Source organism: Mesocricetus auratus, unplaced genomic scaffold (genome assembly GCF_017639785.1).
Source record: "Mesocricetus auratus isolate SY011 unplaced genomic scaffold, BCM_Maur_2.0 Super-Scaffold_100014, whole genome shotgun sequence".
Classification (NCBI taxonomy): Eukaryota; Metazoa; Chordata; class Mammalia; order Rodentia; family Cricetidae; genus Mesocricetus; species Mesocricetus auratus.
In genome coordinates, this window is record NW_024429197.1 from 8,848,148 (window position 1) to 8,861,082 (window position 12,935).

Genomic DNA, 12,935 nt, shown 5'->3' on the forward strand with positions numbered 1-12,935 from the left:
ACCCCCACTCCCTTTCAAGACGGCAGGTGGGCCCACATCCTTCTGTCCCCAGCAGGACACATATGCTTGTCCAGTCCCTCCCCGGGACCACTGGACCATCTGTGGCAGCTGCAGCAAGGCCTCCTTAGGGCTGTGCACAGGAGGGGCATGGCACTCTGCCACGGAAGATCCTGTCAGCTAGCTCGACCTCCTCAGGGTCTCAGGCAAGCATGCAGCTGCCTGGGCCCCATATCTGGGTGGGTTCCATTCACTGCCAGAAACCCTCTGGATGGGTAAAGAGATCCACAGCCTGCATGCAATCAAGCCCTTTCTGTCACTAAGCCAGTGGCTTCTGACCCAGCTGAGCACTGCAGCAGACTCACAGGGCGAACCCTGAAGCTCCAGCTGACAGGTGCCTTTGACTTGTAGACCAGCTCCCACGGCCTACTTCCAGGTCTCACTGACAGGACTCACAGGAGGCACTGGACAGTGTCCTCCTGCCTGACCGTGTAGCCAGCCCTGCTACTCCCTTTCTTCTTCCTTGGCAAGGCCTTGTACCCTCAGAGGCCTCAAACCCATTAGTCGCTCAGAGTTGGGAAGCCCCTAACAGCTACCTCATGGGACTTTTGTTTGTTTGTTTGCATTATATTGTGTGGTATGGTAGACCCAAGGCCTTGAGTACTAGGTATATGAGCTCCTTCTCCAAGGCCCTCATTTAGCAGATTTTTGTCACTGGTGGCTTTGTTAGGAGGGTCAGGAAACTGAGTCAGTAGAGCTACAGACTGGGGACTTGCATCTCATATCTTAAGTGACATTTATGATCCTCTCTAGGTATCCATGGTGATTGGGTCCAGGACCTCTATGGATCTCAAATTCCAGGAATGTTCAAGCCCTTACCTGAAATAGCTTGCTATTTGCAGAGAGCCTACATTCATCCTCTCAAAGTACTTAGGATGCCCAACAGCAGAGGCTGTGTCCTGCTCCCTCTCTAGGAATAAGAGTCCCTGTGCATGGTCAACACAGACATGCTTTTGATCCTTACCTACAGGGGGAAGCCCACACTGGCCTCAAATTCCTGGCTTCAATTGTTTCTCTTGCCTCAGTGTCAGGATTAGGGGTGGATCCCATCATGGTCAGTTTTTTTTTTTAATCTGTGTTGAATATGGAGTTCAACTATGTTATAGGTCTGTCCTCTGTGTGTGTGTGTGTATGTGTGTGTGTGGTGATGTTTGCCATGCATGCAAATGAATGTACACTAAATTGGGAGACCAGAGCCAGATGTCTCTTACTGAACTAGAAGCTTGCCATTAGGCTAAGCTGCCCAACCAGGGAGCACCACCTATCTCTGCCCCACCCAGTACTGGTGGTTCCAGGAGCCACAGCCTCAGCCAGTGGGTGCTGGGGGTCTGAACTCAGGTCCTCATGCTCGCAAAGTAAGCACCCTTACCCACCGAGCTATCTCCCCAGTCCTATGATAATATTACACAGGCTGAGCATGGTCAAAAATACCTTTAATCCCAGCACTCAGGAGGCAGAGGCAGGTGGATCTCTGAGTTCAAGGCCAGCCTGGTCTACAGAGTGAGTTCCAGGACAGCCAGGACTTTTACATAGAGGAACCCTGTCTCGAAAAACCTAAATAAATAAATAAAATTACATAAAAAGCACAGGTAAACCAAAAGAAGGAAATAAATATCATTCGTGGGTCAGCCCCTTTGAGAGGATAGCATTAATGTTTTGATGTATTTCCTTTTTTCATGCATCCATATGTAAACAAATTTTAAACTGAGTTGCACTAGTTTGCAACACTTTTCTACATCATAGATATATATACTTACTGTGCTCCTAACTATTCTACTACATCACTTCAGTGGCTACATGACATTACATCACATGGGAGCCAGAATGGTGGAACCAGTTCCCTGTCATTTGATGCACACAGTCTATTTTAGGCAATGCTGGAATAAACAACCATAATATAAAATCTTTCACAACACTCTCAATTATTTATGTCCTAAGAATGAATTGGGTTTATTTGGTTTTTTATATTACATTTGTTCATTTGTTTTGTGGGTGTGTTGCACACACACATGTGTCACAGCGTACATGTGTAGGTCAGAGGATAACTTCTGAGAGTGGGCTCTCTCTCTCCACCATGTGGGCCTTAGGGATCGAACTCAGGTCGTCAAGCTTGGCAGCAAGCGTCTTTACACACTGAGCTGTCTCGCTGGCTCTTTAGAAGAAACTGGTTAGGAGAGACACTGCTGAAACAGAAGGCCACACATCCTTCTGAGTTAACCTGGCATTTCACAGGAGCAATTTACAGGGCTCGAAGCCTCACTTGGGGACCCTGAGCTGGGACCTCATTATGTCTCCTTAGCTATCGTGTGGAGGGTTTAAAACAGCCCATTCACCCTTGCCCTTCATTCCCTGTCTGTAAATGGAAACAACTGAGTGGCCGCAGAGTACCAAAGAGAGGCCCTTTTCCTCTCGGGGAAGCTATCATCCAGAAAGGAGAAGTTTCTGGAATCTGGAGCGTAGTTTGGTCTGAGCTAGCTTAATGCTGTATATATGCTCTGTCCAAATAGACTGTTCCCCTCACTCTCGCTGTGCTAGTCAACTCTCTTATGGAACAAAATGCCTGAGATAATCGACTTTCAGAAGGATCATGTGATGGAAGAGATACCAGGAAACAGAGCCAGAGGGGGGTCCCAATGTCCCCATCAAGTTCCCCCCATGAGTGACCCACCTCCTTTCCCCTAGATTCTGGCTTTTAAAGGTTCCATCGTCTCCCAGTAGGAACAAGACTGGTGATCAAGCCTTCAACACATAGACCTCTGAGGACGCTCCAGGTCCAGGCTTTAACAGTCAGAATGTACCATCCCACAGCTCTGAAGGACAGTGCTGATGCTGATAGCCCGTCTTCTCAGTGGGGCCTGCCTCTGGACTTGGAAGTGATGTTGACTGCTTTCCTCTTGTCTTCCCAAGGTCACCTGACCACAGTGACAGTCCTTCATCCTCCTACCATCTGAGGAACAGCACTGGGCATCTTATGCACACAGAATTTGACAGGGAGAAATACCTGGTCTAAGGCTGCAAAGCCAGCAGTCTAGGAGCCTGGGCTTCCATCCAGGCTGTCTGGCTGCAGAACCTGACATCCTGCCTCTTCCTAATCCTGTCCCCAGCCCTGATTCCACTACTCGGACTCAGTGCCCTTTGACCTTTCTTGGCAGGTATTCCGAGTAAAGGCCATCAAGTTGGGTGAGAAACTGCTACCTGCCTTCAACACACCCACAGGCATCCCCAAGGGCATTGTGAACTTCAAAAGGTGAGGTGCCCCTTGTGACCCTGTGGCTGTGCTCCACCCCCGCTTGTGGGTCCTGGGTGGTGACCTGATGAAGAGTCCTAGGAACCATTGGCAGATAGAATGGAGTCCTAGGGAGTCACTTTTGGCTGACTTAAATTTTTACAGATGTGGGAGCTGAGGCACAAGAAAAGCCAAGTCCCTGTCTTGTGCATGGTGAGAACTGGCCTTGGCTAAGTACTGTCCTGGTATTGGTTACCAACTGTAGGGTTTGGGCCACCCAGGCCTGACCTTCCTCTGCAATAGCCCCCAGCACTGTTGACTCAGAGCCTCCAGAGTTGGCCCCAGCTCCTCCCTCCTGAGGCAGGGCTCAGCAGCCTGCAGGCAGAGCATTCTCCTCGTAAGCCGGTACTCAAGGAAGCTGCGGGGCTCTGGGCCTTGGTTCTCCCCAGGACAGGAGTCCTGCTGCCCGACCCTAGCCCTGGCTCTGATCTAGAAGACACAGAAGGCATATGGCCATGTCCCCTGCAGCTCTCGGGGCCATACGTGGACACACCTGAGCTGGGAGAAAGGCTGAGGAATCCATGCTCCCTAGTCTGCCCGGGCCCCCACACAGGGTATCTCACGGGAGTGCTGACCAGGTGCCTGGGTCCTGCCAGCTTCTGCTCTCCCTCCTGTCCTGTGGCCTTGATAGCTTTGCCCCCCCCCATCCCAAAGCCAGTGCCTCCTGGTGGGAAGCCTCCACAGCATCCCCACTAAAACTTCCCTGAGACCAGGGAGGTCATGAGGGCTAACCGGAGTGGTCCTCCACACCGGACTTGATCCCTCAGAGATCCACACACAGGCCTGGGCTCAGAGACCGCTTCTCCACAAAGACTCACCCTGAGAATCAGGACGAAGTGACCCACACAGCCGTCAGGGTCCCACCCTCTGCTGCAGCCCTAGCCCCTGTCTCATCTGTGGCCTCCAGCGGAACCTGGCCCCACCCGGACTCTAGAATTCCCGGCACAGGCATGGATATTTTTAGGCTGCTTGCTCGCCATCGAGATATAATGCACGTGCATACTTCTGGCATGGCCCGCGTTCATATTCTGGGAAAGAAGCGATTGCTAAAACCAGGAGGGTAGCGAGGACTCGGTGGCCATGTGGGAGCACCCCTCAGAGATGACCTGTAGAGGGGTGGAGCTATCCTGCTGTTCCTCGAGTGTTCAGCAGGCCTGGCTCCAGGCAGCTAGAGGGCTAGGTGGCCGCACTGCCCGGGTGAGGGCAGATGCTCACCTCTGTCCTGGAGGCATTGTAGGAGAGGCAAGGCCAGCTGTGGCCTGCAAAGACCGCTGAGCTATCTGAGGCAGCGACTGTGGCCAATCCAGGGACCTCTGACTGAATCAGTCTGTCACTGACATGCACACATGTGTAAGTGTATGCATACGTGAGCACGCCTGCACAAAACACTCCTGCTTCTGGCCATGCCACTAGGAAGGGAATCAGGCATTCAAGCTGGCCATTGTCATGCTGTTCTCAAAGCCACCCATGGACTCATACATTCATACGGATGTAGGTATGGTTATGTGGTGTGCTCCCTCCAAACATGCCCATACACGCCTACATAATTACTAACAGCTTGGGAGCCCACAGTGAGCCGGGCCCTCTGTCAGCATACAACAGAGAGCCTTCCTTTCTAACCACCAGGACCTCATTTTTCCAGGAGAGAAAATGAGGCTCAGAGAAGTACAGTAACATTCCCGAGGTCACACAGTAATCAAATAAGCTTAGACTTTGAGCTCAACTCTGGCTGTAACAATTGCACCATACACAGGAGGTTTAGCCAGGTAGCAGTACCCCTTGTCAGGGGAGCGGAGAGGAGGGCAGATCTTACTGTCGGTTCTTGGTTCACAGAGCTTGTCGAAGGACCCTCTCCTTTCCTGGATGCTGCTTGGTGTGCATGCAATGGGTGCGTCTAGTACGTGGGATTTGGATTCAGTTCTACCACTTGCTGTGTGACCTTGAAAAAGTGTCTCCCCCTTTCTGAGCCTAAGCAAGCCCCACCCATGGAATGAAGATCACAGTGTCAGCTAGCAGAGTTAGAGGGGCAGGTGAAATAAGGCGCCAAAGCCACCTGGCTCCTGTTAGAAGTTTATTGTCACTTACATATACATAATTACACACTGGTAAAAATGACAGTCACGAGCATGATTAATGCCTCACTATAGCTCTGTGAAGCTGGTGCCTGGGTTTAAGGGAGGAGGAAGCTGAGATCTAGGGAAGTGCTGAGGCTCTCCTGAGGGCACCTGGTCTGGGACACAGAGGAAGCCAGGAGCCAGGCAGAGAGCGACAAAATGCCCCACACTTGTCTTCCCTACCACCTGAAGCCTCTGGGGCTGGCGACTGTGAGGAGCAGGAGAGAGAACAGAGAGGACTGAGTGGTGGACAGTGAGGACAAAACCTATCTGGAGCCGGGCGGTGGTGGCGTAGCCTTTAACCCCAGCACTCGGGAGGCAAAGGCAGGAGGATCTCTGAGTCCAAGGCCAGCCTGGTCTACAGAGTGAGTTCCAGCACAGCCAGGGCTACACAGTGAGACCCTGTCTAGAAAGAAGAAAGAAAGCTAACTGGGAGACTGGGGCTTCTTATTTTTAACTTATGAAACATCAGTCGGCATCACCCACAAAACCCTCTGAGCTCCCCAGCTGGAGGAAGAAGGCTCACTTAGCCTGGGGGATCCCCTTAGCCTCTAGGGTGCACGAGGTCTTACGGTACACCCTCCGGGGCTGGGGGATGTGAAGCCAGAAGACCTGGGTTGGAATCCCACCTCCTGTGGGCTCTGGTTATGAGCACATCACTGCCTTGACAACCTGTTTCCTCCTTGGAGTGCTGGGGTTAACCATGCCTGTGAGCTTCCTGTACAAGATGAAACCACTCCCTGGAGTACCCAGCCTGACCTAGTGGCTCCATGGACAGCAGCCTGCCCAGCCCAAGGCTAGAAATACACAAGGGGACAGAGACAGGACGAAGTGTGTGGCAGCCTCTGGTGGAAGTCAGTCTCCATCTGCTTCCAGGAAGACCCAGGTTGGGCAAGAGCAGAGCTCAGAGTGGACAGTGAGGCCTGCACCAGCAGAAGTGAGGCCCCCAGGCGCCCCCACCCCCACCCCACACTGCCTTCCTACGTCTTTTCCATCTCTAGAGATGGCTGGACAGCAGCCAGTTCTTAGACAGCAGGAGAGTAGAGGGGCTCCAAAAGGCAACACAGCCACCCCACAACCTGCCCAGGGGAGGTAGTCACGGCACCTGGCCCACCCTCGTCCCATCTTACACTAACCCTACAGACTGTATGTCCCCCTGGAATCCTAATTACCCCATGGGAAAGAAACCTGGATATGTATGGAATCTGAGACATAGGAGAGGAAGCCTCTTGCCCACCGCCATCCTTACTCAGCACCAAGTCCCCACAAAAGCCCGAGGCTGGGAGGCAAGGACAGTTGTCCTCGTTGTTATACAGATATAGAAACTAAGGCACACAGGGGCTTGGCTGAGGGTGCCAGCCAAGCAGCACTAGACCCTGCACCCTCTGGATCCAGGGTGCAGCTGGTGGGGGTTCTGGAAGGTGCTCCCTCACAGGGCAGAATAATAACAGGCAAGGGCCTCTCTCGGGGCTGACCCAAATCAGCTTCCACTGGGCCCAGCTACTGCACAGACTGGTGACTGTGGCGGGGGTCTCTGACTCTGGCCGGATTCTTTGTCTCTAGAAGGAAAAGTGGGGGGAAGTACATGTGCTGGCTCCGAGGTTTATCTAGAGCACTGGACCCCGAAGTGGCCATCAGAGCCTCCTGCGAGCATAGGGCGGAGAACGTGACTGATGCCTGTGAGAAGTGCAGTTTCACAGGACGCTGGCCTTGGCCATGAGGGTCCAGCAGCTCTAGGGCTGGAGTCACACCTTGTGGGTCCCAGGAGACTCCTGTCTGGGGCTATTATCCAACCTTGGGTAGAGGGAAAGGCAAAAGTGCATGTATGTGCATGGGGGTGGGGAATGTCTCTGCTTGGAACTGCCCCCTTCGAGACTAAGATGACCGCTGAGTGTCCTCTGGGGCCTCCCTGGCTCCTAACCACACCGCCAGCGTCACCTGCAGATTTCACCATCGCTGTGTGTCACGCCTTGAACCCCAAACATTGTAAGACAGGAACACAGCTGTGACGGGCTCAGACCGCCCTCAGTAAGTTTCGTCCCCTCACCAGCCGCGGTGCCACCCACAAAGCAGGGCCCAGGAGGATGAACTGAGGTGTCTGGTGCAGACGTCACCCTGTCCCATAGCCACTGTCGTCTCAGCCGAAGCCAGCAGGGTGACAGCTGTTGTCTTTTTAGCGGTACCTGGGGCTGGGCCACCGCAGGCAGCAGCAGCATCCTGGCTGAGTTTGGATCCCTGCACTTGGAGTTTTTGCACCTCACGGAACTCTCTGGCAACCCGGTCTTTGCAGAAAAGGTGAGCTTCCCCTCACTCTCTCCCCAGGCAGGCGCCCCACACCACAGCAGAGGGGCAGGGGGGAGTGTCGGCAGTCAGGGGGACCCCCAACCACCACTCTCACGGTGGTTACCGGTGGAAGAACCAACTGTGCCCAACGCCAGGTGCCAGGGAGGGGAACAGAAGCCACCAACCTCTGCCAGGGAGCTTTGTGCTGGCGTATCGGCTGGTGGCAGATCTGTGAGCTGTGAAATCTGGAGACTGCAACAGAGCCAGGCTCCTCGTACTGGCAGGAACAGGCGGTGGTGTGCACACATACCCTTTCCAGGGACATTCAGCTTTTCTGTGTGTGAGATCTGCCTGCCTTTCCCTCCCAGGCACCCTTCTGGCTCGGGCTGGCGACAGGCAGGCAGAGTGGTTCCTTACCACTGTTCTCGGCTGCCCAAGGCTACATGGGTGCTGAGAAGTGGCACCCGGATCACCGCCCAGTCCTGACAAATGTCCTTCCCTGGCCCTGAGGAGCTCTCCAGAAGGGCTACGGCCAAGACAATGTCTGGAATCATATCTAACCCTGAATCCAAAGGACGGCAATGTACACATAGGCCCCGTCTAGGACCCTCCAAGCATTTGGCATCCGACGCCTCCCTGAGATGGCGTCACGCCTCCACCTGGTGGCGCTGTCTGTGCCCCCGGTGGTTCTCTCAGGGCGTATCCTCCACCTGCACAACTGGAAGGAAACAGGTTCCGGGGCTCCACTTGCTCCAGACCCCAGTGTCCGCTTGTTCACACTCAGGAAGCCTAGAGTTCCTTAACACCAGGTTTGGGACCTCGTGTCCTTGATGTGAGACTCCACCAGGGTAGAGAAGCTCGGGACAAGTCCCCGCCCTCCTGATTGGTGTCCGGCCCCCTCCCACTCCCACCCTTTCCTGTCCGGGGTGTGGTCGGCCGTCTACACAGATGAGTCCAGTCCCACAGCCCAGTGCCAGGCTCAATGCCGTGATCTCTAACCCTTTGCCCAGCCCAGGCTTTCTGTTCTCGTGACCCTCCAACTGGATTCCGCCGGGAAGCCCTGGCCACCTCAGGAAAGCGGCCCAAGAGTGCACACTGACCCTTGCCAAGTCCCGGGCATGTTTTATCTCAAGCCCCAGCAGCCCTGGGGGGGGGGGGGGAGCTGCCAATCCTAACCGAAAGGTGGAGTGACCCAGAGAGGCTAAGTAACCTGCCCAGGGCGGCCAGCAATGCTACAGCAGAGAATTGGACCAGAGACTTTGCAGCCTTTTCTTCCCTGGGCAGATCGGTGTAGCCAGCCGCTGGGTGCACCTCCAGACTCCCTGTCCCTCTGTCACTCTCCATTTGCATACTTAAGCTATTTTCAGCCCCTAGTCACATCACACCTCCTGCAGAGGAGATTATTAGCAGTCAACAAATTGGCCCAAATTCTTACAGTGCCCCGCACCCTCCAGGGTAGCTAATACAGCCTGCTTCCCTAGGCCCCACCAGCACAGGAGTCCAAGAATCCTCCTGTCCCTCTCATGGTCCCTATTACTTTAAGGAGACATGAGGTCCAGTGAGGCAGAACCAAGTGCCTTTGAGGAACAGGAAGACTCAACCTCCCAACTGCCCCTGCCATGCCAATTCATCAGTGAGCAGGCGGCAGTATGGTCCTGGGGACTTGCTCTCCCAGAGGATCCAGTTCTAGTAGACATCTAGAAAAAGTTCTCAATCGCATCTCTCACTGTGCGCAGCCCCCAAGGCGGCAAGCCAAGCCTTAGCTATGTGTCACTGCGTGCTCACCCTCTGGGTTTGTGTTGGACTCAATGGCTGTTCCATGCAGGGTAAGGAATACAGGTCCAAGGGCTCAGAGAAACCTGATTAATGCCATAGCTCACTACATACATACACACCCCTGGGTCTAGGGACAGAGCTCTAACTGTGGTATTTGCCTAAGAGATACATGAAAGCCTGGGTTGATCAATAGACCTCAAAAATAGGGTGTGGTCATGCATGCCTGTAACCCTAGCACTCAGAGTAGAAGCTGGAAGATTAGGAGTTCAAGGTCAGCCTGCGATACCTGTCTTTTTAAAAAAGGAAATTGCCAGGCAATGAATCAGAGGCAGGTGGATCTCGGTGAGTTCAAGGCCAGCCTGGTCTACAGAGCAAGTTCTAGAATAGGCTTCAAAGCTACACAGAGAAACCCTGTCTCAAAAAAACTAAAACAAAACAAACAAGTAAATAAAGGAAATTTAGTGATTACAGAATAGCTACTGCCAGCCAGGCAGTGGTGGAGCACACCTTTAGTTCCAGCACTTGGGAAGCAGAGACAGGCGAATCTCTGTTAGTTCGAGGCCAGCTTGTTCTACAAAGCAAGTTCTAGGACAGCCAGGGCTACCCAGAGAAACCCTGTCTCAACAACAACAACAAAACAAAACAGCTACTGCCACTGATCTGAAACTCCCCACCTAGAGAGGTCTACAGTGGTGGCACTGGCAGGCAGCCTAGGCTAGGACTGTCCCAGGCAGAGCAATCAGCAGAGAGGGGGTGGGTCAGGCCCCACCTGGCCACATCCCTCCATGCTCTGCGTGTGGGCACAGAACCTGTGGTTCTTTCGCCATGCCCCCCTCCACACACACCAGAAAGCTTTAACCCCCACACCAAACCAATTTACTCCATCCTCGTGGGTGGGGAGTCAGCGGCTTCTTCAGGAAAGTGACCATGCCTGGTGTTTCTCACAGGTCAAAAACATCCGCAAGGTCCTCAGGGAGATTGACAAGCCCTTCGGCCTCTATCCCAACTTCCTCAGCCCAGTGAGCGGGAACTGGGTGCAGCGTGAGTACCGCCATCATTGCTCCTCATCCCATGGGTTCCCATTTGGGCTTCCTGAGCCCAAGTGGGCACTGGCTGAGAGCCAGGGACCAGCACCAGCTCCTGAATTCACCAGCCTGGACAAGCCAGGAACTGCATATCCAACTCCTCCCAGCATCCTTAGCGTCTGTCTTAGAGCTCCAATTGCTGTGAAGAGATACCATGACCATGTCAACTCCTATCAAGGAAAACATTTAATTGGGGCTAGCTTACAGTTTCAGAGGTTTAGTCCATTATCATCATGGCGAGAAGCATGGCGGCATGCAGGCAGACATGTGCTGGAGAAGGAGTTGAGAGCTCTACATCTGGATCTGCAGGCAGCAGAAAGAGACTGTGTGCCACACTGGGCAAAGCTTGAGCATATATGAGACCTCAAAGCCTGCCTTTACAATGACATACTTCCTATGACAAGGTCACACCTACTCCAACAAGGCCACACCTCTTATAATGTCACTCCTCATGGACCAAGCACTCAAACACATGAGTCTAGGGGGCATTCATATTCTTTTTTTAAGATTTATATTTTATGTGTATGGGTATTTTGCCTGAAAAAATATATATATACATACATATATATTATGTGCACCACATGCATGCCTGATGCCTTGAATCCCCTGGAACTGGAGTTACAGACAGTTATGAGGTCCCATGTAGATGCTGGGGATTGAACCCGGGTCCTCTAGAGGGGCAGCCAGTGTTCTTAACTGCTGAACCATTTCTCAGCCCTGGCATTCAAACTGCCACAGCGTCCACCTCTCCCAGCACCTCTGAACTCTCCTCTGCGTCCCCAGACTCAAAGGAATGTCCCACTTAGAGCTGTCACTCAGCAGACTACAGGGAAGGCCCCGTGACATCCCCCTAGCCCCTTTGATCCAGCTTTCCACTTCCAGCTTTGATTTAGACAAAATTTTAGGCAAGGACAAACTAGGCAGTGATCTGACACTCTCACCACTGAATCTTAAACTAGACAATGATGTGAAACTCTCATCGCTGCATCTTTTTTGTTTGTTTGTTTGTTTTCCAGGCAGGGTCTCTCTGTATTGTTTTGGAGGCTGTCCTGGAACTTGCTTGGTAGACCAGGCTAGTCTCGAACTCACAGAGATCTGCCTGCCTCTGCCTCCCGAGTGCTGGGATTAAAGGCGTGCGCCACCAATGCCCGGCTCACCACTGCATCTTAAACTAGGCAGTGATCTGACTCTCTCTCATCACTGTATCTTAAACTAGGCAGTGATCTGACACTCTCACCACTGCATCCTAAACTTACCTAAATCAGTCCTGGGGGTTTCAGCTTTTTGTTGGTGTTGTTGTTTTTTGTTTGTTTGTTTAAAGAATTAAACTCTGGTTGTCCCAGAACTCACTTGTAGATCAGGCTGGTCTCGAACTCAGAGCTCTGCCTAACTCTGTCTCCAGAGTGCTAGAATTAAAGGTGTGTGCCACCATTCCCAGCTGCTTAAAGACTTTTTTATTTGAGACAAGGTCTTCAGGCAGCTCAGGTTGGCCTCAAACTTATTAGGTAGCCAAGGCTGGCCTTGAACTCTTGATCCTCCGTCCTCCACATCCCAAGTGCTGAGATGACAAGTGTGCAACACCACACCTAACAACTTTTCAGCCACACAGCTGTCAGTCACCTGTGGGTATCATTTCTTAGTCCCACCCACTGACACAGAATGAGATGCAGGGTTGACTAGTCCCCCTGCCGTGCTCACGATGGAGGGGCCAGGCTCTGTGAGAGGCAAGCTGCAGCTCCACTCTGGCCTTGTCTGTAAGGTCCAGTGATATGGTCACTCAGCAGGAAATGGTGTATGGTCTGTGAGTCTGTCTCTGTCTTCCACTTGTGCGACATCCTAGTGTGTGTGTGTGCACATGAGTGTGTCTGTCTGTCTCCCAGTTGAGCTATGTCCACATCACCTCTCAATCCCTCTGAGTCCTGGCTTCCAGTGAAGAAGAGAGTGGGGTAAATTCATTCTATACAACTAGGAAGGCACTTAGGAATAGCAGTCAAGGCTGCAGGGGTCCTCCAAAGGTGATCTAGATCATCCCAAAAGAAAGTGATACAGGCAGGGTCTGACTGGCCTACAGAGACTCCACACAGCATCTTCCCAGGCTTTTCCTCCCCAGCCGAGCCTCTCCCTCAGCAGGTCCAGAGGCCCAGGGAATTCCACCCAAGAGTCTTGTCATGATGCCCTCACCACACACAGCCTCTTCTTAAAAATCATAGAAATGTGGAATTCTCAATTAAAACACGTGTCAAAATGAGGAAACAGAGACTCAAATTACAGGTTATGAGCATGGGAGGCAAGAGTTTAAGAACTATATACGGCTCAGGGTAGGGCCTGGCAACC

General features: G+C 52.7%; 1 protein-coding gene across 1 annotated transcript in view; it reads left to right on the forward strand.

The window, feature by feature from the left end:
* The window catches only part of Man1c1 (mannosidase alpha class 1C member 1), a 142,246-nt gene that overhangs the window by 113,437 nt on the left and 15,874 nt on the right, over positions 1 to 12,935 (forward strand). The window contains exons 5-7 of the mRNA XM_005079590.4: positions 3,210 to 3,304; positions 7,635 to 7,752; positions 10,464 to 10,557. Coding sequence (XP_005079647.1) covers positions 3,210 to 3,304; positions 7,635 to 7,752; positions 10,464 to 10,557 — 307 coding nt within the window. The remainder of the gene's footprint in view (positions 1 to 3,209; positions 3,305 to 7,634; positions 7,753 to 10,463; positions 10,558 to 12,935) is intronic.